The sequence below is a fragment of the Myotis nattereri genome, assembly GCF_964212035.1.
Source record: "Myotis nattereri genome assembly, chromosome: 5".
Classification (NCBI taxonomy): domain Eukaryota; kingdom Metazoa; phylum Chordata; class Mammalia; order Chiroptera; family Vespertilionidae; genus Myotis; species Myotis nattereri.
The window spans coordinates 87,669,308-87,696,218 of NC_138080.1; the positions used below are offsets into that span (position 1 = coordinate 87,669,308).

The following is a 26,911-nucleotide window of genomic DNA, read 5'->3' on the forward strand; positions in this document are numbered from 1 at the left end:
TTAGCCTTGGGTTTGCTTCTTAACATCTCCATGATGATGATAATGAAATGATGATGATGATGACAACGATAATGATAATGGTGATGGCTATTAATTATTTCATTGCTACTGTATGCAATGTGGTCTAACAATTTTATGACTGATCTTTGTAGTAATCATTCAAAGTATGTATTACTATTTGTATTTTATAGAAGAGGATTCAGAGGCTCAGATAAGAAGTTCAAGAATGTATATAATTAGTAATTTGAAAGCAAGCAATTAGACCACAAGTTCTAGTTTTAATGCCCATGCTGTACTTTAGATTTTACATACACTTTCAATTTGTAATTTTCCCATAGTCTATGCCTCAGATCTTTATTACTTATTTCCTTTATCCTTTTCTAATTTGGAAGATCTCATTTCTTCTCCCTACTCTTACGTTTGCATCCTACAATCTGCTCTCAACTCTAAAGCCAAAGTAATTATTAAAAAATAAAGACAGGTTAAGCCACCCAGTGTCTTCTCATCTCACTCAGAATAAAAACCAAGGTCATTCTAGTGGCTTACAATGCCATACACAATCTGACCTCTGCCACCTCTCAGACCTCATTTTCTACTATTCTACCCATTGCTACCCTGGTCCAGACATACTGATCACCTTGTTGCTTCTTGACAAGCATTAATTCAAGGCTCCAGTTCTTATGGACTCAATAAAGTTGAGGTTAAAAACATGACTCTGGACTCAGACTGTCAGGGTTCAAATTCTGGCTTCATCCATCTCCACACCAGTGGTCAAATGGTTGACATGTTTGTGTCTTAGTTTTCTCATTAATAACATAAGGACACTATTTTATTATTTTTTAATAAAATCTCAAGGTATTTATCCATTAATATATAACAGCACAGCCCCTCACATATCTAAAGTCCTCAATATTATATATACAATGAATTTTACCTTCTACACGGTCTTGCTCATACTCAGTCATGAATGTCCCTTTCCTCTGTTTATCAACATTCTGACCAATTTTCATGGCTCAGTAATAGGGGATCCCTGAAGATTTTCTCCATTTATATAATATACTTAATAGTTCTATCATCTTTTATGCCAATAATTTTTCTTTATTTATCAATTATCTAATTTGTTATATTCTAACTGATAAGTGCTTCTATGTATTTATTCAAAAGAAAATAAAAATTCTTTGCTCTAACAAATTACCACAAGCTTGGTAGCTTAAAAACAATACAGACTTACTGACTTATAGTTCTTTAGGCTAGAAGTCTGGCACACATCTCACTGGGCTAAATCAAAGGATTGGTAGGGTGTATTCATTTCTAGAATATCCAGGAAACAATTTGTCTCTTTGCTTTTTTTAGCATCTAGAGACCATTCATGTCCCTTTGCTCTTGGACCCCTTTCGTCATCTGCAAAGCCAACAACATTGCATTTCTATTTTTGCTGTCACATCTCCCTCTCACTATTTTGTCTGTCTCATTCTCCCAGTTTTAAGGACAGAACTTTGTGATTACATTGGGCACTAGAATTTTCCAGAATAATCTCCCCATCTCAGTCTCCTATCTTTAATCACATTTGCGAATTCCTTTTGCCCTAAGGTGATATATTCACAAGCCCTGGGTATTAGGGCTCATACAAATTTGGGAGTTGGCAGCTATTATCCTGCCTACCACAAATTTCCTTACAAAAGGAACAGTAAATTATTATTCTTTATATCTCTCCTGCTGCCAAGCAGAGAATAATATTTACATTGAATTGAAGGTTTTCTAATAAGATATGGAACAACAATCTTATATTCCAAATAATGTGTGGCCTGGGCCTCTGAAAAGCATCTTGGCTATTATCAATCTTCTGCATCACCTTTTCCATTTATCATTTATGTTTTGGTTCATTACATCATAGTTTTCAAAGGGGTAATGTGAGGAAGCTTTCTAATACTTAGTTACCTGATTCTTGGCAGGAGCTGTGCAGTGAATACCGTAACTATGTGAGGAACGGACGACTTCCCTGCACCAGAGAGAATGACCCCATTGAGGGCCTGGATGGGAAAATCCATGGCAACACCTGTTCCATGTGTGAGGCCTTCTTGTGAGTAGATCTTCAGCCACTGCTTCTGCTGATTGGAGAAGATATCTTCATCTGGGGCGGGCAACAGAGAGGATATTGGAGGTTTTCTCTAGGAGGTAGAAAATGAAGGCTATCTTTGAATTGAGTTCAGTGTTTTCCTATGATAAAGCCCTAGAGTTAGTGCATTTCTTTGTAGTGTTCTCAGTGCTCTGAAAGATACTTGAATCGCCATCAAGAGAGGACCATGTGCTACAGGGAAACTCCCCCAAGCTAATGGCATACAAGGACGGAGATTTCTGTTCTCTGCATACATACTGTCATGAATAACCTAAAGATGTAATCATTGGGCCTATCAATTGAAAACTTGCTAATATCTAGTCACTGTTTTTAAGTATTCTAGCTGCATTCTGGGGAGAAGGACAAATCTCTGTTTTCTAAAAGAAATATGAAAATATATTTGCTGACTCACTGTGGCGTATTCTATTGTTTAAGCAACACTAAAAGCAAGAATAAGACGGGGGTGTGCATTTGCCTTTTTACTCCCAAGCTAAGTTGGTTATGATATGGAAGGAATGGAATAATTCTATCTGGAGAGACTTCCCCTTTAGGATAATACGTACTGGGTGCTGGGAATGATTCTTTCCACCATTCTCTCCAATAGCCAGCAAGAAGCAAAAGAAAAAGAAGCTGAATCCAGAACAAAGGTTAAGAGAGAAACCGAAAAGGTAACTGTCCTGGAGTATTCAGACCTGGAGTGAAAGAATGAGGTTTTGTAGTTTCTCTTTAAAAAATAATTCATGAAATTACTGAAGCCTGTGTGAGAGAACTCGAGGTTCATTTAGTCCCAGGTTAATAAAATTTTCTTAGAGGGCCAGAAAGTAGATATTTTTATATAGTGGTTGTTCAGTCTCTGTCACAGAGACTCTAGTTGCTACTGTAGCTCTAAAGCAAATGGGCATGGATGTGTTCCAATAAAACTTTCTTTGCAAAAACACTGGTGGGCCAGATTTGCTCCCAGGCTATAGTTTTACTTGCAAACTCCTATTTTAACTTATTCCCATATTTTTAAGTGACGATTTAAAGCAGATAGATGTACTTGCTTAGAAACCTAATGGGAATGTTGATGTCAGAATCCATGTCTTCATATTTCAGAGTTTTCACAATTGAAACATGGAAACAATGGAATTCAAACCAGGCTCCCTGATACGGATCTAGCATTATTTCTAACACACCATGCAGTTTTAGATGGCCACATTTGTCAAACTGTGTTTGTTTCTTGCTTTACCCTTAAATATTTCTGTTGCCAGCAGTTTGGGGAAAAATAGAAAAGCAACTTTACCAAATAATATTTTCTTGATTTAAAAGGACTGATTCCAGTTAGATTTTTTCCAATTTGGGGGTTATTTTTTTGCCCCCATCAAAAACTATTGACATTAAAAGTAATTTCTAAACAAAAGTATCACACTTGGAATTCTGCAAGATTGTTTTGTTTACAATTTTATTTCCCACAATTGTGGGTCTGGATTTAAAAATAATATGATATGCTCATCTGATTCACTTTTCAATATTTGCAAGAGAAAGTTCTTCAGAATCAGACAATTTCATAGTAGCTACTACTTACAAACTGTCCTCTCATACCACATTTCTTTTCATAACTATGACCAGTTAGGAAATCTGGCAGTGAACCTTAAAGCAGAGTTGGGAGAAAAACTCAATTTTGTCCTCATTGAGTTTCAATTTGATCTTAAAGATGCAAACAAACAAATAAAGCCCCTCAAAGTCAATCCTAAGTGCTACTCTATGATCTTAAGTGATTTCTTACTCTCTATTAATTCCTCATATAATTCTGGAGCGAACATTTACTGAGTATTTCCGAGATGTCAGTCATGTGTATTATCTCATGTTATTCTCTTAACAACACATGACATATATGGAATACTTAATGCATATTGGTCTTTATTATTTTAACCAAGTGGAATACACTTCCGTTTTATAGATGAGGTAACTGCGGCACAGAGAGGCACCCCCCATCTGAGGTCTCTCGATGGCAGACTGGAATTGCAATTAACAGTATGGTGTAGCTGTCAAAACGTTAGTGCCTGTCCAGACACACCTGGAATATTATATTAGATTCTTTAGGAAAGGGGAGGAGTTCAGAATGAGAAATGGTACCGATGATTGAAACAGAATGACTGAGTATCTGGCATGTTTAGCTCTTGGAAGAGAACACAGGGAGAAGGACAAGGAAGGTTTCTCCAAACATGTGAAGAAAATTGTTCTCAATTTCTCTGAGGAAGGAAAATACTTGGACTTTGTTTACTGGTCTAACGAAACATACTCATCTTAATTGCAATGACATCTTAGAAGAATCAAACCTAAGATTAGGGATCCTATAGAATTTACTATTTTGTAAGATTCCCCAAAAGTAGCACTATGGCTAATTTGTTGGAACAATCTAATAGAAATTTTGGAATCAACTATATGGAAAATAATGGACTCCTTATTGCTGCAGGTATTCCAGTGCAAATTAGGTAACTTCTTGGCAGGCGTGATATAAAGGGGATTGAGATATAGCATGGATAGTTGGACCAGATAAACTTTGAAGTTCTATCTAAACCCATTTTTTTTTATTCTATGATGTGTTCAGTGCTCTGTTTATTTTTTTTATTATAACAGAGATGGACAAGAAAACCCAGAGTAAGAAATGTGACCAGTCCTCAGAGACCCACTTTATTAAAAAATTACTGCTTGTTTGTGATTGCAACTTCAGTCTGAATTCAGAGGCTAAATCTCAAGGAGGGGGGGGGAGATATACCACCTTTTAAGTCCTGTGTGCTTAGTAGGAATTGAGCAAAACAATTGCCAGAAAAAAATCCTTAGATCATTTTCTCTTTTTTTAGGAAGCACTTAGTAGGAACCCAACAAAGTAATTTCCAAGAAAATACCCAAGCTCTTACCTTTTCTCCTCCTTTTAGGATGCATGCGGTGAATTTCGGAGCCTTTTGCAAAATGGAAATCTCTTTTGCACACGAGAAAATGATCCCGTGCGTGGTCCAGATGGCAAGACCCATGGCAACAAGTGTGCCATGTGTAAATCAGTCTTGTGAGTGCACAAAGGAAGCCCCTGCTGTGGGTCAGCAGAGCTGGGGAGGCAAAGAGCTGGGGAGATAATAAGTACTGCAATTCTAGAAATAGACAATATATTAGATTGTTATTATATTCTCTGGGTGGAGCCTATCAATAGATCACAACATTTGTCTCAGTAGAATTGTTAGTCCTTTGCTATCATTGGATCCCTTCTCTGGATTATTTTTTAATTTCCTCTGGGAAGAAAACACATCAATTTAAAAGCAATCTAACTCCTCTATCTATACTTTTGAAAGTACCACATTTTCAGGAAATGAAAATTAGCTCTTTACACAATGTTTGGAAGTACAACTAAATTATTTCTTATTCAACAGTCATTTACTGAACATCTACAATGTATAAAGTGTATAATGGTTATACAAAGATGAATGAAAGAATCTTTCGAGAAATCATATAGTTCATTAGACATTAGACATGGGCATTAGTTAACATAATACAGTGCTAAATGACAAATGAGGTAGACAGTATGTTATACTACTTCAGGGGAGGGAAAGTTAATAGCTTTGTTCAGCTATAGAACTTCACCTTAAATTTGGATAATATGAGGACAGGAGTGAAAAGAATGAGAGCAAAAGAAGGGAACAGCATAGGTAAAGATCTAAAATTAAGAAAACTGTCATATGTACAGTAAAGTGCAAGTTTTTAAATTTAGTTAATACTTAGCCACTTCACTAGCTTTGAATGCCAGATCAAGGATTTTTTAGTCTATCCTATATAGAGTGGAAAGGCTGCTAAATTTTTAGGTAGTAGATGAATATGATTCCTTTAAGAAGATTCGTATGTCAGCAGTATAAAGGAGAATAACAGAAGGGAGGGACTAAAATTAAGAAGACTCCAGGTGGTAGTAGGGGTTCGCAAAGACCCAGTGTAAAGTCACTAGAGCACGGGAAGTAGGATAGAAGGTGAGCGGGATCAGCATGGGAGACACTCAAGGTGAAATCAGTGTTATGTGGCAACAGCTGTCTGAGCCGACCATGAGGGAGCAGTGAGAGGTGACTCCAGTGTTTTGTTCTTCATGGAAGGGAGAGAATCCAGGAGGAAGAACACATCTGATAAAGAAGACAGTTATTTTTGGACCTCTTAAATATGAAGTGTTTGAGAGAAATACCTGGAGATTCAGTGAGCCTTTATGAAATGCTAATTAATTACTCACCTGGTCTCGTTTGTGATTTGTAAACATTGGTTTCCTTCTATGGCAATGAGGACTCTGCATAATTCATCTTTTTATTTTCAAAGAAGGCTTGCAACATAGTAGATGTTCAATAAGTGCTGGTGAATTCTGTACCAATCTAATTTGACCAAAGGATGAGAAACGCATAGGCATGCATTCCACTCTGTAATCTGTTATCCCCTGTCTCCCACTTTCTAATTTCCAGCCAGAAAGAAGATGAAGAAAGGAAGAGAAAAGAAGCAGAAAAGCAGAGAATTGCTACAGAGCATGATTCCAACGGTGGTGGTGGAGGGAAAGCTCAGGTGAGAGATTCCTCTAATTTCATAACCAGGGTGAGCTCAACTCTTTGACAGTAGGACCATGGCAAAGGCTGTGGTACAGAGTGAATGTGTGTAGTGCTGAGTGTGAAGATGTCCTTGGAAGAACAGTGGGTCATCCCCTCAGCAATTTTTATTCTCTCCAGGGCTCATTGTGTCCTCTTTAAACCTGGCTGGAATAATTAATGTGATGGCCCTATCCCAGTCTCCTGGCTTCTCTTTCTACAGACTAGCTCTCATGTCAGTATGGATCACAGGAGAGTACATGGTGTAAACGTGGTTTCACATCAGTGTCACATGCTCTTGTTTTATTTTTCTTGCTTTCCCTGAATGCAGTCACTTTGTTGAGGTATATTTTCTGTTGGTCCAAGGCAGCATAATATGGTGAAAGAGCATAGGTTTGGGACCAGATAATTTGGGACAGTGGTTGGCAAACTGCGGCTCGTGAGCCACATGCGGCTCTTTGGCCCCTTGAGTGTGGCTCTTCCACAAAATACCAACTTCTGCGCATGGGCCACGAAGTTTCAATCGCACTGTACGTGCACGCCCGCACGTGCTATTTTGTGGAAGAGCCACACTCAAGGGGCCAAAGAGCCACGATTTGCCGACCACTGATTTGGGGCACAACTCTGCCCCTTTCACTTAAGACTTGTGAAGCATTCGATCAGTTACTTCATCTCACTGAACTCTAGTGTCCCTGACTTAGCAGTACTCTTATAGGGATAATATAAAATAATTTAGGCAAGTGTTTAGCATATTTCCTGAGATATTCTTAAATGTCAGCATGACGGCTTTGCATATAAGCCCACACCTTGAGTGTGTGAACACAACTTCATAAGATTATAGCCACCCTATTGCTCTCCTTACAACCTTGGGATATCAAGACCATTTCTTTGCTTCTAGATCTGACACAGGCCCAATATTTGCCTTTGACAAATGTTGGCATTTTTTTTTCTGTCTTTTCTCCTTTAGAAGGCTGAGTTCTCATTCTCAAGTAATAGACATATAACGAAGCTTTGTCTGTCTTCTCCATAATTTGCTCAAGTATATCTTCCTTGGCGTTTTGCATAACTTTATGCTTTCTCCCAGCATTTCATTTTCCTTCCTACAACAGAGGTCAGCAACTTTTTAAAAGTCCAGATAGTAAATATTTTGGGCATTGTGGGTTATATGGTCGCCGTTGCAATGTTCAACTCTGACATTGTTGTGGAAAAGCAGCCATAAATAATATCTAGAATGAATGAGGGTATTTCAAATTTTATACATAAAACATTATGTATAGGCAACAGGACAGATTAGTTCTATAGGTTATGTAATTGCTGACCCTTGATCTATGCTGTTAAATTTCACCAACTTTGTATTTCCTGTGTGGAACAGTAAAAGCAGCAAAATTAGGCATGACAACTAACCATCATAGGATATGGGTGGTCCCAGCCCACTTTTTCCTGTAGATAGCAATCCTAGATCTTATATTCCATGTAAGAGAAGGCTGCCAAGAACATTTCTTACTCAGATTATTTAACAAATTTAATAACAATACAACAGACCATGTAAACCAGAAGGCCCGTTCTCTTCTCTCTTTTCAGGACCAATGTGCTGAGTTTAAGGATAATATGAAAAATGGAAAACTCAGCTGTACCCGGGAGAGTGATCCTGTACGTGATGCTAGTGGCAAAACATACAACAATAAGTGTTCCATGTGTAAAGAGATACTGTGAGTACTTCTATTAACAGGCGTGTCTGAAAGATAGCCACATAGTCCTCCTGAATGAATGCCTAGTTCCCTACATGAAAACTATTCTTTTTGTTAATTCCAAAATATTATTTCTCCTGCTTCCCCTAAGAAATGATAAGAGGTTAAAAAAACACATGATCCTAAGGTATTTCTCAATCTTCTATCATGGGCTCCATACTTTTAAAAAATAACATTATAATAAGTTGACCTACAAATCAAGATAGTAGAATGATGAGTTAATGGGGAGTTAAAAATTACAACTTATGATGAAAAGGTGAAGTAACTGAGGAAGCTGGCCTTTGAGATCTGAAACTTGCTTTAAATATCTGAAGGGTTAATATCAGAAAGATGTAATGAGCCAGCAGGCTTATTCTGTGTTGTCCTGAAAATGTGAAATAAGACTAAAGGATGGAAATTACAGGGAGATATATTTGGACATAAATAAAGGAGACTTTAAAATTACTTGAGTTGGTCTACCTAGAATATCTACCTGTGATGAAGAAGCTTTTTTAAAAATATGTTTTTATTGATGTTAGAGAGAGAGGATGGCAGAGGGATGGAGAGATAAAAACATCGATGAGAGAGAAACATCAATCAGCTGCCTCCTGTGCACCCCCTACTGGGGATGGATCGAGCCTGCAAGTTGGGCATGTGTCATAACTGGGAATCGAACTGGGGACCTCTTGGTTCATGGGTCGACGCTCAACTACTGAGCCATACCAGCCAGACAAGGAAGCTTCTTAGTAACCCAGCTGGCTGTCCATGATGGGGACATGCAGAGACATCCTCTGTTCAGGAAGAGATCTAGGATACATAAACTCTAAGGGGCCTTTGAAATCTCGGTACATGTTAACAAGATGACTCTTGACTCTTTTCTAGGGAAAAACAAGCAGATGGAAAAAATACGCATTCTGGCTATAGAGCAAATGGGACTGAATCAGCATCAGGAAAGGTGAGTCATTTACTTGGTTTTGGCAGGAATGGTCTTTCTGTAAGTCAACATTTGACTATCAAAAATACGGAAAGAAGGTGTCATTGTTGTCCACCTAGATCTTGCCCTTAGATCAGAAGCCATCATTAATGTAAATATCACTGGCAGCTTGTTCACTGTGGAAATTTAACATCAAATGGAAATCTTTCAGTCTTATCCTTTACAAAGCACTTTTATACATAGTAGTTTATTTAATTCTCTCAATAGCCTAGTAAAATTTTGAGTCAAAATCTTCAGTTCTCCTCCTCCTCCTCCTCCTCCTCCTCCTCCACCTCCTCTTCCTCCTCCTCCTCCTCCTCCTCCTTCCAAATACAAGCAAAAGTTTATTTAGAAAGTCATAGAGGTAAGAGAAGTGAGCCATGGAAGAAGTGAGCCAGCAGAGCTGCATGGGCTCAGGGAACAAGTTACAGAGGCAAAAGAAAGGCCATTGGAACTTAGGGGAAAGAGAGAAGCAAGGAAAACATGCCTGAGGGGAAGGGAAAGGTATGGGCATGCTCCATAGAGGAGCCGCCCAAATCTTCAGATTTCAAAGCCCAATCAAATACTGTATGAAAACAGTCATTCCTGCCGAACCGGTTTGGCTCAGTGGATAGAGCATCGGCCTGCGGACTCAAGGGTCCCAGGTTCGATTCTGGTCAAGGGCATGTACCTTGGTTGCGGGCACATCCTCACTGGGGGGCGTGCAGGAGGCAGCTGATCGATGTTTCTCTCTCTCATCGATGTTTCTAACTCTCTATCCCTCTCCCTTCTTCTCTGTAAAAAATCAATAAAATATATTAAAAAAAAAGAAAAGAAAAGAAAACAGTCATTCCTAATGTAGTCTTCCCTTCTTTTCAGGATCCCTGTGATGAATTTAGAGGCCAAATGAAAAATGGACAACTTCTCTGCACCCGAGAAAGTGATCCTGTCCGCGATTCAAATGGCAAGACACATGGCAATAAGTGTGCAATGTGTAAGGAAAAACTGTGAGTATTTTCTTAAAAATGGGCCTTTAAAATAGAACCAGAGTAATGGAAGCATCAAACAGACTGTCCTACCTATGAGGGAAGATGGGGGTGGCGGAGTTGAGGAGGGAGGGGGTAAGAGATCAACCAAAGGACTTGTATGCATGCATATGAGCACAACCAATGGACACAGACAAGGGAGAGGGGATGAGAGCATGTGCTGGGGCTGGGGGCGGCTGGGGAGAGGTCAATGAGGGAAAAGGAGACTTATGAAATACTTAAAACAATAAAGAATTTAAGTTAAAAAATGGGCCTTTATTTGTGAGTCTTAAAATATAATGATCATTTTTCATCAATTTGAGAAAATGACACATTTTTAAAGACAGATCTAGTAATTAATGAGGTGGTTGTTCACTTTGGTTGAAATGTTTCTTTCCGTTCTTTTTTTCTAGGGAAAGGGAAGCAGCTGAAAAAAAAAAGAAAGAAGAAAATGACAGGCAAAACACATCAGAAAGGAGCAATGAAAAACAGGTAATATATGTTAATACTTAAATTGGATGGTTGTTTGTATGGTTAATTTATCCAACAAATATTTATGAAATGTCTTACTCTGTTGTAGTTATTATAACTATAATAATGGTAAACAAGAAAGACATGGCCATGTCGTGCAAAGAAATAACATGCTAATCAATGCCCTAAGAGCACCTCTGATGCAATTACGGCAGTCTGTAGGGCCAGTGACAGTTGTCAAACTATTGTTGCTTCCAAGTAAATTTCTTCTCTGAAGTTTTAAAACAAAATAACCAAGCAAATAGATACCTAAGTTACAAATAAGAAAGCATGTATCATTGGAGCTCATGATGATGAATTCTTGATTTGGCATTACAGTGCCATCTTGTGTTCAGTTTTAACACATGCTGTCAATGCTTTACAACACCTACATCATATATGACACAGATCACTCTCTTCTAACCCATTTATGAGCTCCAATTAGAAGAGTAAAATTTCCCCAGGAAGGTTTTCCCATTAATGAGGCAACTTTTCATTGTCTATACTGACTAAACAAAATGAAACTTAATAGTAGTTATCATTTTAAAAATATGTTGGGAACATCTGCTATGTATTTTGGTAAATGAATGGTTTTGCGAAAAGGCTTTATTGTACAACTTTGATGGTATCTACTGGCCATTTATTCTACTTGTAATCCTGGTCAATTTTTTTTCAATTATTTATTATCTATTTTAAGAATGGAAAACAAAAAATTCTCTCTCTGTATGTATATATAGAAAATGTCCAGATATTGTGTGCGTGTGTGGCAAAAGGGAGCTATGGAATAAGCAAAGTGAAATAAGCTTTACAAAGCATTTGCATTATCATGTTTTAACCAACCCCAAATCTATGTAGTGGCTGGTATTTTTCCAGTTTTACAGTTCAGAAAAACTCAGAGAAGGTAACTATAGACAGATAATAAATGGAAGATCCAGACATTACACCCATAAAGCAAAGGTTGCAATACAGAAGATGAATGCTGTCATAAACATATATATATTGGCATGCTGGGCACTTGGAAAGGGAAATCATTCTAGTAGCTTTTAAAAATGATAGCTGTGAAGCATTTAATATGTTAATCAGATATTGAATTCCAGAAAAATTTTTAAATGCTCAACAAAAGCAGGTCTAGAGTTGTCTATAGACATCACAATTTAAAGAAAGAAAGATAACTGTAATCTAAATTACTAGCAGTATTTATAAGGTAATCTTTCCATATATCTGCTTTGGCTCTTTGTGCTTAACAGAAGTTCAAGAAAAACTTCTATAGATGTTTCAACAGAGGCAAGATCCTGTGGACCCAGTTCCATTGGCTTCTTTTTAGGAACAAAATAGTTTCATCTTCTCACAGATATATAGGAGTTTCATTTTCTGCCAGGTAAAAGCAGTGAAGAAAAGGGAAACAATGTGGTTGTGAGCAAGTTTTTGATCACAAATCCAGCATTGACTTTAGTTACTTTTTCTCTCCAAGCCTTACTTTTCTCATCTGTAAAATGGAATAATGCTGTTTATTGTGTAGGGTTTTTTATGACAACTAAAGGAAATCCATCAGAGCACCCAACAAAGTACCTGGAATATAATGCAGATTTGATTAAATTTTTTGCTATTGAGGAACAAAACTAAAAGTTTATATTTTAGTATGTTTTGCCAAAGAGCATCTTTTAGTTCATTTTGGGGTTATTTTTTCTGTGTGGAGTAATGGGTACAGTTGTAGAGAGACAGGTTTTGGGCTCAGCCTAATAGAAAACTGCATAAAAATGGTATGGGCTGCTTTAGAAGGAAAATTCCATTGAGGAAAGACAGTTATTTGAGAGGGATGTTGTGGAGAGGATCCTAACTTCCTGCGCATATATTGAATAAAGTGCCTTTAAAACATGTTCCATTTCTAAAATTTCATTTTCTCTAGATATTTTCCTCCCTCAAGTGTTTTGAGTTTAGACCTTACCAACCAATTCTGTTTTCAGTTCTTCAGACCAGACTATTAACATCTTGCTTTGCTCCTTTTGGCAGGACCAGTGCCATGAATTCCGGAGCATGTTGAGAGATGGAAAGCTCATCTGCACCAGAGAAAACGACCCTGTCAGAGGTCCATATGGGAAGATGCACGTCAACAAGTGTGCAATGTGCCAGAGCATCTTGTACGTGAGGAGGTTTATTGATCAGTTTGATGTGTTGTGCCTGATAACCAAAAAAACCCCAACCAATTCCTAAGTTAAAACTTTAGGCACTTAGAATCACATGCGACAAATATCACAGCTCCTCACTTGAGAAGAGGACAGTAAGTTTCCAGAGCACTTTCACAAGACATTCATTTTGATGTTGAGCAGCGTAATTATACCTGGAGCATGTGGGATAGGAGGGAGAGCTAGTGGATTGCCCCAAATTATTGGCTTTCAAAGAGGAAGCTTATCAGCTAAGTAACGTGGGACAGGCCAATTCACTTTACAGAGCCTCAGCTCCTCCTGTATGTGAAGGGAACAATAATTTCCCAATACAGTTTTTATAGGTATTTGAGGAGATAATATTAAACATGTTTATAAACTTTAAGCACTAAAACTATATAATGAACAATCAATACTGAAGAGTTTAGTTGTGCTCTAATTAGAAAAGTAAAAAAGGAGAAATGAAGCAACTCTCTATATGAAACCCATAAATAGATTCTACTAGGGGAAAAGAGTAATGGCCTAACAGGATCATGTGATTCTGACAGCATAGTAATTGGATTTAGGAAAGTTGAAAGCATTGCCATAACTTGTGAAAATTCCAATAAGCAGAACTCATTAGTAAAAAACAAACAAACAAACAAACATACAAAACTATTTTAGATATTTTTGAAACATGAGAAAACTCTTGTATTTGTTAATGTTTAGAACTGGAGAAATACTTGGTTTAAAAAATTCAATAACAATCCTGGAAAAACTACCCTATCCTTTTTTATTCTGCAGTGACCGAGAAGCTAGTGACAGAAAAAAGAATGATGAAGAAAAATCACACAACAAAACTTCAAATGATAAAAAGGTTATTTCTTAAAAAATATGAAGAAAACTATTTTACTTTTCATCCTCAGATCTTGAATTCTACTCCAGTGTTGGGATAATGAAGATGCTAATATTTTACCTCAAAGAAAGTTGATTTTGCCCATATTGTCACTTTGGGCATAAGATTTTTTTTTCTGGCTCTGAGGTTTTATGTTTTTCTCAGTTTTGTAAAGAATTCTCCTACAGTGTGTCATTGCTTTAGTCTCTTATCTTGGGAGAAATGTGGGTTGAAAAATAAAGGGTGAAATCCTTTTCCTCCTTCCCTGCATGCTTACCTCTGACACTAAATGTGAAAGGAGGCTTCAGGTGGCTTGCTGACATTGATTTAACAGCGCAGGTAATAATTATCTAATCGCAAAACCTCCCCTTTTGTCCTTGATTTCTTCTTTCTGTTTTCTCCAGATGATTTTCTCAGCATCAACAAATCAATAGCGTGCATGCATGATGCTGCCTTTTCTTGTTTGCTTTTCAAGACTCCAAAGAAGACATTGCCATTCAGCCCTTTAACAGTGATAATCAATCCCATTTGTAGAATTAAATTCCTATGAGAATGTCCTTTGGCCAAGGGTACACCTCATGTGGAAGATAGGGGAAAGGAAGGATGGAAGGAAAGGACATGAGAGACCAGAAGGTCTATCAAGCATTGTTTTATGTTTCCTTGCATTTGCAGGACCAGTGCAAAGAGGTTCAGAAAGGAACAGAGAATGGAAAGTCTGGACAGTCTGGGCATTCCTTGGCCTCCATTGCCAGGATAAGTGCAGTGAGTCTGAGCCCAGAGCCAAGAGAGGACCTCCTCAAACCCAGTGTGAGAAAACCACCAAGCTAAAGGGAAACAGCCACGTTCACTTCTTTCTCATTTTCCAGGACGAGTGTGCTAACTTCCGGGGGTACCTAAGGAATGACGAGCTCCTTTGCACTCGGGAGAATGACCCTGTGCGTGGTGCTGATGGAAAGTTGTATAAGAACAAGTGCTACATGTGCAGAACTGTCTTGTGAGTAAGGGTTCCCTATGACCCCTTCAGCATGTGGAGGAACTGTATTTGTAGAAACTGCTGTTTAAATAAATATGAGCTCATGAACCTTGAGGTCCTTAAACTACGTTTTTAGATTCAAGACCCTTAATTTGACAACACCTGATATAGGAGGAAGAATGCTTGGATTTGGAGACAGGAAATTCAGATGTAAGATCTAACCATGATATTTACTAGCTGTCACTTAAAGTTTTTTTCATCTCTCAGGATCATAATTACAAGAAATTATTTCAGAGTTTTGTTCCAAATTAGGTCAGACTCAAAAGAGAAATATATATAAGTATATATTTATGCCTCCAAATATATAAAGTCAATCTCCAAGGCTAAGGAATTTGTTTTTGAGAAAGGGTTATTCTGATGGACAACCATATTTGGGGACCAATGTGCGTGATAATGATAACAATGATCACAATTATCACCATCACCATCATCAGTATTCACTTAGCTCTTTGTAGAATTTTTTTTTGAGGAAGGAATTACCAATACTACCTTTTTTTTATGTTCTAGAAAATCTAAGCTCAAGGAATTTATCTATTACATGACAAGAGCTCTAGCCCAGAGCCCTGCTGTACTTTCCTTAACATGTTACCCTGGTCACTCTCTATGTTCTGTGCTTTGAACATAGAATATTCTATGGTTTCATCCTATTTTATTAGAATTGCTTAACTTCCCACTGAAAGTTATAGGAGCTAATTTTTGTAGACATAACTTTAAATTACTTTTTATTTCCTTTTTAGTCAAAAAGAAGCTTTGGAAAGGGCAAGACTTCAAGAAAGGCCATCCCAACCTAGATCTTCCAGTGAGGAAGACAGCCCAGATTTCCCCAAATCTTCTCTGGTAAGAATGACTCTTTCAGGAAAGCTACTTATTAATTTAATTTGCATATTAGTGGGGGTGTGTTGCCACTGGCCCCCTGTAGATCTTATTTCCATAGAAAGGCCGGGGAAGGGCTGATTCAGTACAGCCTCTAGTCCTTTTGCCCATTTTGTCACTTGTGATTTCAATAATAACTTTATTAATTCAAGAAAAATAGGACTTATAACTTTCCTTTAACTCAATGCAAGAACTGCTATGAGTCGTTAGTCTATACTTTCATTATCATTTACTTCACAGCATTTCTATATTCTGATTACTTTGAGTCATAAGTTATATAAAAGCGTGTTATTTAATTTCTGATTACCTAGAGACCTTATCACTGTCACATTTATTATCAGTATTATCCCACTGTGATCATAAACTTACATTTTATGACTTTAATTCTTTGAAATGTATTTACACTTGTTTAACAGCCCAGTAAAAGGTTTATTTGATAATAATTTCATATGTACTTGAAAAGAATGTGTAGTCTGTAGTTGTTGGATATAGATATCTATGAATATCACTTAAGTTAAACTGGGTAATTTTGTTTTTCAAATATTCTACATCTTTTTCTTTTTGACTATGCTATCAATTACTGAAAGAAGTATGTTAATATTTCCTTTTATGTTTATAAAGTTACCTATTTCTACTTTTAGACAATTTTTACCATATATATTTTGAAACTATATTTTAGGTAGATGCATATTTAGGATTGTTATTAATGAAACTATTATTTTATCATTAGAAATTATCTTCTTTATCTTTGCTAATACTTTTTATCCTAAATTCTACTTATGTGACACTAATATAGATATCTATCTAGCTTTTGTATAATGACTGTTTGCATTTATATGTTTTCCATCCTTTTAATTTTACCTATTGGTTGAAATAGAAATATTTATTTAATATAATATATTTATACTTCTTATAAATATTACTAGAGGCTCGGTGCACAAAAATTTGTGCACTCGGGGGGGAGAGGGGGTCCCTCACCCTGGCCTGTGCCCTCTCGCAGTCTGGGACCCCTCGGGAGATAACGACCTGCTGGCTTAGGCCTGCTCCCGGGTGGCAGAGGGCAGGCCCAATCCCTAGGTGCAGCCCCTGGTCGGGCTCAGAGCAGGGCCGAATGGGGAGTTGGGGCGCTGCCCCCTGTCATGCACAGAGCAGGGCGGATCTGGAGGTTGCGATGCCACCCCTAGTCACGCTCAGGGTAGGGCCGATTGGGGGGTTGGGGCACCGCCCCCTGTCACACTCAAGGCAGGGTCGATAGGGAAGTTGTGGCACCACCCCCTGTCACGCACAGAGCAGGGCGGATCAGGGGGTTGGGGCGCTGCCCCCTGTCACGCACAGAGCAGGGCCCATCAGGGGGGTTGGGGCTCCGTACCCTGTCACACACAGAGCAGGGTTGATCCGGGGGTTGGGGAGCTCCCCCTGTCACGCACAGAGTAGGGCCAATAGGGGAATTGGGGCACTGCCCCCTGTCACACACAGAGCAGGGCGATCAGGGGTTTGGGGCGCTGCCCCCTGTCTTGCACAGAGCAGGGCCCATCAGGGGGGTTGGGGCTCCATACCCTGTCACACACAGAGCAGGGCTGATCAGGTGGTTGATTAGCTCCCCACTGTCACTCACAGAGCAGGGCCCATCACGGGGGTTGGGGCACCGCCCCCCATCACACACAGAGCAAGGTGGATCAGGGGGTTGGGGCGCCGCCCTCTATCACCCACAGAGCAGGGCCGATCAGGGTGTTGGGGCGCTGCCACTTTCACACTCAGGGCAGGGCCAATGGGGAGGTTATGGCTCTACCCTGTCACACACAGAGCAGGGCCCGTGGGGGGTGGTGGGGTTGGGGCGCCACCCTCTATCAACCACAGAGGAGGGCCGATCAGGGGGTTGGGGCGCTGCACCCTGTCACACACAGAGCAGGGCCGATCAGGGGGTTAGGGCGCTGCACCCGGTCACACACAGAGCAGGGCTGATCAGGGGGGTGGGGCGCCTTCCCATGTCACGAACAGAGCTGGGTGGATAGGGAGGTTGTGGCCCCACCCCTGTCACACACAGAGCCGCAGGGCGATCAGGGGGTTTGAGTGCTGCCCCCTGTCATGCTGATCCCGGTGCTGGGAGGCATATTACCCTTTGACTATATAGGATAGAGGCCTGGTACATGGGTGGGGCTGGCTGGTTTGCCCTGAAGGGTGTCCTGGATCAGGGTGGGGGTCCCCACTGGGGTGCCTGGTCAGCCTGGGTGAGGGGATGATGGCTGTTTTCAGGCTGACGGGTGACTGAAGCTCCCAACCGCTCCTTTTTTTCTTTTTCTTTTTTATTCTGGGCCAGCTTTAGCTCTGAGGCCTCGGCTGCTGAAAACAGGTTTCTGGCCTTTGTTTACCGTCTGTATTTGATACAATGTTGCAGTCTGGTTGGCTGAAGCCCGGCTGAGTAAAGCAGGTTTCTGGGTTTTTTGTAGCTTCTATATTTGCAACATAGTTGGCTAGAGTTGCAGCTGAGAGGCCGGCAAGTCAGGCGGGGAACGTTGAAGTCCTCCATCACTGAAGCAAGCAAGCCTCCCTGTTCGCATCAGCTGCCTGGCTGCCGGCCGCCATCTTGGCTGTCAGTTAATTTGCATATTGCCCTGATTAGCCAATGGGAAGGGTAGGGGTCGTACGCCAATTACCATCTTTCTCTTTTATTAGATAGGATATAGTTGAGTCTTTTTGTTTTCCCACAATGATAATCTCTGTTCTTTAACTGGAGTGTTTATTCTTACTATTATTTAATGTAATTACTGACACAATCGTATTTAAGTCTTCTATAATTCTATTTTTAAGTTTGATTTTTCTTTTGGTCCCATTTTCTTGAATTAATAAAGTTATTATTGAAATCACACTTCTAAAAGACTACAAAGAACAAATATGTTCCCTCTGCTACATGAAAGATATATCTTTAATTTTGGGAGATATACTGACAATTATCATATACTGAGCCCTTATTGTGTGCCAAACACTGTTATGCATGTGTTTAAATGCATTATCAGATTTGATCCCCTAAAACACCAATATGAGACAAGAGCTATTATTATTCATGCTGTTCAGATGAGAAACGAAGGCTCAGAGAGTGAGGTAAACCTTTCCTCCAGCTTAGTGGCAGAGCTGGGACTCAATAGCCCATGCAATTAACTAGTATTTGCCTCTGATTAGTATTTTCCTTTCTAGATTGCATATAACCAGTGCCTTCATTTAAGATAAAATAATATTATTTTTTGCATGATTACCATCCTAGAATCCTTACTATGGATATGTCTCATTTACTTGTGCCCAATGTCACGTAGAGTTTTGGCTTTCTTGTAGCTTTGTTCTTCCTTATGTCTTGATTTAGCTGCTTATCCTCCCTAGTCTAAAGAAGCCAAATCCGGGAGGTTTAATTTACCTAATAATGGTACGAAATAAATAATGTGAGTTTGTTTGACCTATGTGACAGCTTCTTTACTAGTAATATGTTCAAATGTGATGGAGGAAATCAAGGGGACTTTCCCCAGCTCATCCCTCTTGCGTGCCATGGAGCAAAGCAAATCTGATTTATGTTTTGCTTGTTCAGGATTCTGAGATGTGCAAACACTATAGAGTATTGCCCAAGATGGGTTACCTTTGCCCAAAGAATTTACAGCCTGTCTGTGGTGATGATGGCCAGACATACAACAATCCATGCATGCTCTGTCATGAAAACCTGTAAGTATACAAGTCTCATCATCATATCTTCTAGTCTAGAAGCTCTTGTCTATAGTGTTTCCCACGGCAGTGAATGGATAGCAATTTGAGGTGTGCTGCAACCAGATGACTAATCATTGCAGTTCAGATCACATTTTGTGATCATCATCATCTAAAATAAAGGAGAGTTGATGTTATCCCTTTATTGAAATTGGTTATATATTTTACTGAGTGAAAGAGAAAGGAAAAAAGTGGTGGGGTTACAACAATTAGAGAAAATCTCTATAAGCTCGTGTATACTTACTTACAAGGAGTCACCCATCCCTTGTCTAATAGAAAAAGTTGAAAATCATTGCTAAACAGAGTTAGCCCTTATCGCTTCTCGGCCTTTTGGCTAAGATCAAGTGCAGAGTTAGCCCAGCCTATAATCACTAATGGGCCTTATGACTACCTGATAGTCACAGATTTCCCATCCTCCCTAAATCTTCTTTTTGGAGCAGGAAGTGTTATCATGCAAAAGAAAGCTCACTGGAGCAAATGGCAGACCTGGTGTCGGCTTTGGCTTTCAAGATTTGTAACTATCTGTGCATCTGTGGGCCTATTATCTCATCATTATGAGATTCAGCTGCTTCCTTGGGAAGAGGAAATAGCTCTTTGAGTCAACTGACTTTACAGGGCTATTGCAAAGAATTATTATTTTAAATTAAATACAAAGGATTTGTTTTAAGACTGCATATATTGGAGGTAGCTTTGTTACTGTTTTTCTGCTCAATTGCTATCTGACCCTCACCTCCATCCGTATTCTTAACCTTTTCCCAGCCTCCATTTGACTAGCTTTAAATGAGAGCATGGTGATAAATGTTAACTTTTCCCCCTCACTTTTCCAGATTTACATGACAATCTATGGGTATTCTGTCCTTCTCAGGACACTATAAGCAAGGTCCAGAATGGGGGGATGGGCCTGATATCCTGCTTTTCAATTATAGAGAAATATATTTGAAATTACATTTATGTTCTTTTAAGTTAAATAACTCATAAAAGAAAAATCTACTCTACACTTCATATACTTAGAATAAAATCTGAATATAAGATCTTTATATGATCTCACATCTGCAGACTAGGCACTTTCACATTCACCCCTCTCTGAATCCTCACTACCTGTCATGGAGTGGTGATAGCTTCATTGTACAGAGCGTGAATCTGAAGCTCAGAGAGTACATGTAATTTGTTTAAAGTCACATAGCTAGGAAGCAGATCAGACAGGATTTTAACCTTGTTGCTTTGGGGATAATACAGTTTTCTTCCTGCCACACTGCTGTTATATGCCAGGCAGTACTTCCTTTAAAAATTGGAGGTCAAAAATTCCTTTGATAATAAGAAGAGAGTTAGCACTTTTCAGAAGAGAAAAGAAAATGATGTGACATTAACAATTTTTATGCATATCATCTATGGACACATTGATCTCTTGAAGTCCATCCATGGGTCTTACAGAGTTTTAAGAATTAAGGAATCTCTGTTTCAGGGATGAATACAACCATTCAGGAATTTGTTACTATATGATGCCTTATCTTTAGCCCAGAAATTCTTCAATTTCTCTTTATTGTAAATGTAGCCAATGTTCTTCAAACATTCTATTAACTATATAAACCCATAACAAGTGGATTTCTATTTCAAGGAACTTTATAGTGAGAAATCCCAATGATAAAAATATTAATAAAAGCATGTTTCAGGAAGGATTGTTTAGCTAAAGATAATAGAAACTGGGAGTATATATTATGAAGAGAAAATTTAGGCTATCCCAGGCAAAAGGAAACAGTAATGGTTTCTGTTGTCTTAGAGTAATCTAGAAGGAAGCAGTTTCAACCTGAGAATGCCCAAAGACAAAATGAACTGTCTTGTTAGACAGTAAATTTCCCATCACCAGTAGATATTGGATATGTAATATTTCTTAAGAGGCCTTAAAGTCATATCCTTTAAGTCTTTCTAATTCTAAAATACCAACTATATGATTAAGTCTTGTTATACTTTATAAAATATATTTATATATCTATATCCTCTATCTATTTTATATGTTTATATAAATACATTTATATGAAATATATTTTATAATCCCCAAGTCACATTATCAGTACTCAATAAAGTCTCATTTCTCTCTGGGATTCCATTTCCCCAACTGTAAAATAATGGCTTTTGGACTAAATGATCTCTAAGTGTATTTCTAAAGTTCAACAACTCTGAGTATATTGTGAATGAAATGTGACAGAATAGATCCAGGGGTGGGAAAAAAACGCTGGAGCTAAGTGAGAAGAGAGAGACGAAACGTGATGATGCCTACTAGAAAAGAGCTGAATGCAGATCCCAGGACCTGCCCCTGATTTCAGTTCGGGTTTGATGCTCAAATATCACCCACATTAATCCTTGTTGTTTTCCTTTCCCCATCTCTGAAAATTACTCTGTTCTGTTTTAGAATACGCCAGACTAATACACGCATACGCAGCGAAGGGCCGTGTGAGCAGAATAGCACCCCAGAAACAACACCTCTCAGCGTGCCAGCATCTGTAAGTACACTGGCATCCATGATTGTGATTTTTAGAGCCAGTTGATGAAGATAATTAAGTAATTGCTGAAATATGTGGGAATAATAATGTAGTAGTTAACATTTAAAAATGTTTCCTGGGATCCTTAATAGATTTTTTTTAGTAGTGATGTCCCTAACAACAATTTCACAGAGTAGGTTTTCTTTCATGTGGTCTACAATAAGAAATGAGACAGAGACCAAAAGAGGTCAGATAGCAACAGAACTGGATTTAAACCATTTCTCTGTAACCCCCATACCCTTGCATTTTACATTGTAGTAAATGATCTTCCCTAATGAAAAGCTGACCTTTTCAGTTAAAGTCTCACAAGGATGTTTTGATGCACATTATTGAGTCTGACATTCTCCCTGGTGCTTTCATTTGAGGAATCTCTTCCTTTAGGAAGATGATATGTACCTTGTGGGGAGGGGAACTGAGAATACTCAAATAAGATAAATTTTTTTGTTACCAGATAAATATGGACTCAAATTCCAGTTTTTGATGGTCTTCATATATGAGACCTTTGGCAAATCACATAAATATTTAAGCCAGCAATTTTCAGCTACTATGGCAGAAGAATTTTTAAAACATGCAACACCTGACTATGTAGTCAGGGGCACTGACCTCTTTTCCTTTAGATTGTCAAATCAAAAAGTGACAACAGCCAACACCACAATGGCCATCTGGTGTGAAAGAATCAAAATTATACCTAAATTTTTGTCAGATCAGCAAAAGATATATATTTTAGTATGCTGCAGCATTTTACTAACTAGTTTATGTGTGCCATGAGATGAAAAAGGTTGAAAATCACTCACTGAAACAAAAGATCTTACTGAGTTACTGAAAATATTCAAGAAGTGCTGACTTTTAAGCATTTGGCACAGTGTCTACAAATTCATGGCATTTATTGTTATTACTATTATTATTATGCCTAAGAGACCAAAGTATGAATTTAGAGAAACATACCCTGGCGCCGTGCTTATTTTTAATCATTTAGTGAATTCTCTCTTAATAAATTTGTATTTGATATTCAAAAAAAATTTAATTAAAGTAAACAATATTTAATGAATAAATAATTATTTATTTTTATCCACATTGTTATTTTACTCTCTTCCACTGCCAGCTTTGGCAATATGGAATTGGAAACTGTTCTGCCACATTTGAGAATCTTAAGTAACACTACATGAGACCATACTCAAAAGAACTACTCAGTGATGCTTGATATGGGAAACCGGAAAAACAGGAGCTATAAGCTGTTTCTGCTTTCATACTAACAGCTGGAAGGCAGGTGGAATAGGTGGAGCATGGGCTGAAATCAGGACATTTTAATTTCTTATTTGGGCTTGAGAAAGTCATCTGTCTACTCTGGGTCTTTACATGTCTATAAAGAGAGGGCTTAAATTTTTGCTCCACTCCCCATATTGTGTTGGCTCTCTTGTTACATATAAACTCTTAGTGATTTGCCCCTCATTTTATTGACGGACATACTGTCCCCCAATCTCACAAACACACCTGGTCACATATATTCTAGAACAGGAAGGGGGAAATAATCTTTATATAAATTTTATAGGCTACACCTTAGGCACACCTTCTCATTTAAACAACTTGACAAAAACTGCTTTCGGGGGAAGTTGCCATAGGAGCATACGATAAGATGTATTTGTTCAAATAATGAAGAATCTTGCCAGGCTAAGCACAAAAGGTTTGTAAGGGAGTTCCTTCCTTCCTTTCATTTTTGGGCGTATTCTTCCCACCAGAGGTATATATCAGGCATTATTAATGACAGGAATTATTTATGATGTTAGCTGATGGATCAAGTCATTAGAACAAAAGGTGTCCTGGGTGTGATTTCAGTTCCCGCTATGATTCAGTGCTGTGATTTTGGAATCACAAAGGTGGTATGGGTGGGTCATGGCTCAGCATTGCTCTGATAATGACTCTGGATTCATATCCAAGAAGTTGGAACCTATTGCCTGACCATTGTTCCTGGGTAGAAGATAATCTAAGAGAACCTGGACTCCCAAGAATGGAATAAAAGGCTTTTCTGGAAAAATAGATTGAGGTTCCTGGAACCCATACTTTTGCTTACTATCTAATAAGGACTTTTTATTATACAATAATTGCTAAGATGAATGTAACCCTTCAGAGTTACATTCACAGTGGCCCTGTAATTAGGGCAGAGATCAATTATCTTTCCCATTTTATAGAAAATCATCATGCAAGAAATGCTGCAATTTATCAGGGTTATTCAGTATTATATCTTGAGTCCAATGTAGATCTTCTCACTTTACTTCTTATGTTCTGCCACCATCCTTTAGGTTCAGGAGATTCTAAGCACCTGGGGCTCTGGAGAAGGCATTATCTCAATTAAATAAAAATTAGCTACTTTGGAAGGAAATTACTATGTTAAGGAAAATACCAATACTATGTTCTGTGGTGAATAAGCAATGTGTCTCAGTTTAATGACAAAGATTTTCAAGGATTTAGCAAGACCATAGCTTGAGATTTTCAAACCAAAGGAAGTCTCACAATTTTAATTTCAATGTGAAAGTTTAAATGGAGGTTTGAGTTTGGAATGATAGTGCTACTAGGGCTCTAGGTGGTAATGTATAGTTATGTGGAAGATTCCCTGAGGCACTTGCCCCCTTTTAAAAAAATTGTGTTGATTTGATGTTTTAAATGTTGATTTAAAGAGTATATGAATATTGGATGCATCAGACAAGGAAGATTAGCTGGTTGTATTCTCATGGCCTAAGACAAACAGTGAGTAAAACATTAGTGTTAGAGGAATTGGATTTAAGTTCTGACCAAATGTGAGACTTTGGGAAGTCACTAAACTTCTCTGAAGCTCAGTTTCCTCCTCTGTGAAATAATGTTAGTAGCACCTATCTCTTTGCATGAGGGTCACATGTAATAGAGAGTAGACTTTATTTCTGCATCCACCTCAACAGGGAGTTTGTACTAGGTGCTCAATAAAGGTTCATTGAGTCAATTGAATAAAATGTGAAAGTGATTTTAAATTGTGAGTCCTTGATAGAGTGCAGGAATCTATGGATTTCTTTGATTATGGTACAGCTATAAATGTACAACCCCCTCATTTCTACAACATCTCTGAATTTCTTCCATCTAACCTACCCATCTTCTCTTCTAGGTCAAATGATGTGAGGATTGGTGAAAGCCATGAGGGACCATTTATATCTTGATTCTGAATTGCCTACCTTCACCATCTGTATATACAAAGAATTCTTCAGAGCTCGTCTTTATTTACTGTAGAAAACAATAGAGACTGTTGGGGGAATGGACTCACTGACTTCCAGTCTTCTCCATCTCTTTCCTCCTAGATTCTGTGATCAGAGGGCACAGAGACATCCCCACCCAGTCTGTGCTCTGCAGACCCCTGATCACAATGCTGTCTGTCCAATTACTTGTTCAATAAAAGTAAACCCAGCAGAACACCCTTTCCTGGATTTTTTTTGCCACTGCCTGACAAATAGGAAATTGTTTTTTACAGAAGTTGAATAAACTCTACCCTTTTGTCTGGCTAAGCCCATTGGTGAACAGAAATTGCCACTTTTTTTCTGATTCAAGTTGTTGTCACAGTTGGAAACAGAGGTGGGGAGGTATGGGCTCCCAGGCAGCCAGCAGCTATATAAAGTCAACCAACTATGGATCAACCTCACCTTTACTATCTGTCACTTTACCAGCTCCCCTATCTGGCATCTCTATTTCTGTGAATAGTATAATTACCTCTCAGTGAATAGGCCTCATTCAATGACACAAACAAGTAATTTTTCACATCTAATCTTGTTGCCTCTTGATAATGAATGTCTATATCAGGGCCTTGATTGCATATTCTGGGAGAAGACAGGAAATGAGAGTTCCCAATGTATGTATGTCTCTAGAGCAGCACTGTCCAATAGAAATATGAGTTACATATATCATTTCAAATTTTCTCATAGCTGTAAACCAAAAGGGTAAAATTAATTTTAATAATATATATATATTAATTGCCGGGGTCCAACCCCAGCGGGTCCAGGGGTCCCCAAAGATGTGGACGGAGTCGGCGAAGTAGGAATGACACGGAGGCAGCGTTCAGTTGATCATCATAGCCGGGTTCTCTTGTCAGGGTCTCCTGCCAAGTTCTGGTCTGGATCTCCAGCGAAGTTCTGGCTAGGATCTCCAGCCAGGTTCTGTGTCCATGTTCTCTTGCTAGGTTCTCCAGCCAGGTTCTCCAGATTCTCCAGCCAGGTTCTGTAGCCATGTTCCCTCGCTAGGTTCTCCAGCCAGGTTCTGTCCAGGTTCTCCAGCCAGGTTCAGTCACCAGGTTCTAGTCAGGTTCTCTTGCCAATTTCTGTAGTCAGGTTCAGTCCAGGATCTTTTGCCATGTTCTCTCCAGCGAAGTTCTTCTGTCTGTAGGTTCTGTGTAGGTGCTGTCTTCTTTCTGTCTCCTAAGTTCTGTGTCTTGCTGTCTTATTACATCTGTATTTATACCAGTTGATTTTAATCCTGTCAATCTCTATTACAAAGGTTAGGGCGTTTCTTATCTCCATTCCAGGGAGTAAAGATTATGTAGCTTAAGCATGATTGTTCATAGTTAAAGTGATTAATTACCCGCCTGGCACTTAGTTGAGGGGTTTTATTCCCTCCCTAACTTCAGGGAAAAATTCCTACCTGGGGAAACAACCTTTCTAGGAGAGGCATCCCCTCCCTGACTTCAGGGAAAAATTCCTACCTGGGGAAACAACCTTTCTCGGAGAGGTGACCTTGGTTAAAACACACAGCGCTAAGGGGAGCAA

At 38.7% G+C, this 26,911-nt stretch overlaps 1 protein-coding gene across 1 annotated transcript in view; it reads left to right on the forward strand.

The window, feature by feature from the left end:
- SPINK5 (serine peptidase inhibitor Kazal type 5) overlaps positions 1–25,671 on the forward strand; it is a 73,247-nt gene extending 47,576 nt beyond the window's left edge. Inside the window, exons 19-34 of the mRNA XM_081091222.1 lie at positions 1,953–2,080; positions 2,721–2,784; positions 5,035–5,162; positions 6,583–6,679; positions 8,281–8,408; positions 9,309–9,381; positions 10,258–10,385; positions 10,817–10,895; positions 12,924–13,051; positions 13,859–13,931; positions 14,622–14,711; positions 14,816–14,943; positions 15,720–15,819; positions 19,430–19,560; positions 22,007–22,097; positions 25,267–25,671. Coding sequence (XP_080947348.1) covers positions 1,953–2,080; positions 2,721–2,784; positions 5,035–5,162; positions 6,583–6,679; positions 8,281–8,408; positions 9,309–9,381; positions 10,258–10,385; positions 10,817–10,895; positions 12,924–13,051; positions 13,859–13,931; positions 14,622–14,711; positions 14,816–14,943; positions 15,720–15,819; positions 19,430–19,560; positions 22,007–22,097; positions 25,267–25,275 — 1,575 coding nt within the window. The 3' untranslated portion in view covers positions 25,276–25,671. The remainder of the gene's footprint in view (positions 1–1,952; positions 2,081–2,720; positions 2,785–5,034; positions 5,163–6,582; positions 6,680–8,280; positions 8,409–9,308; positions 9,382–10,257; positions 10,386–10,816; positions 10,896–12,923; positions 13,052–13,858; positions 13,932–14,621; positions 14,712–14,815; positions 14,944–15,719; positions 15,820–19,429; positions 19,561–22,006; positions 22,098–25,266) is intronic.
- The last annotated feature ends 1,240 nt before the right edge of the window (positions 25,672–26,911 follow it).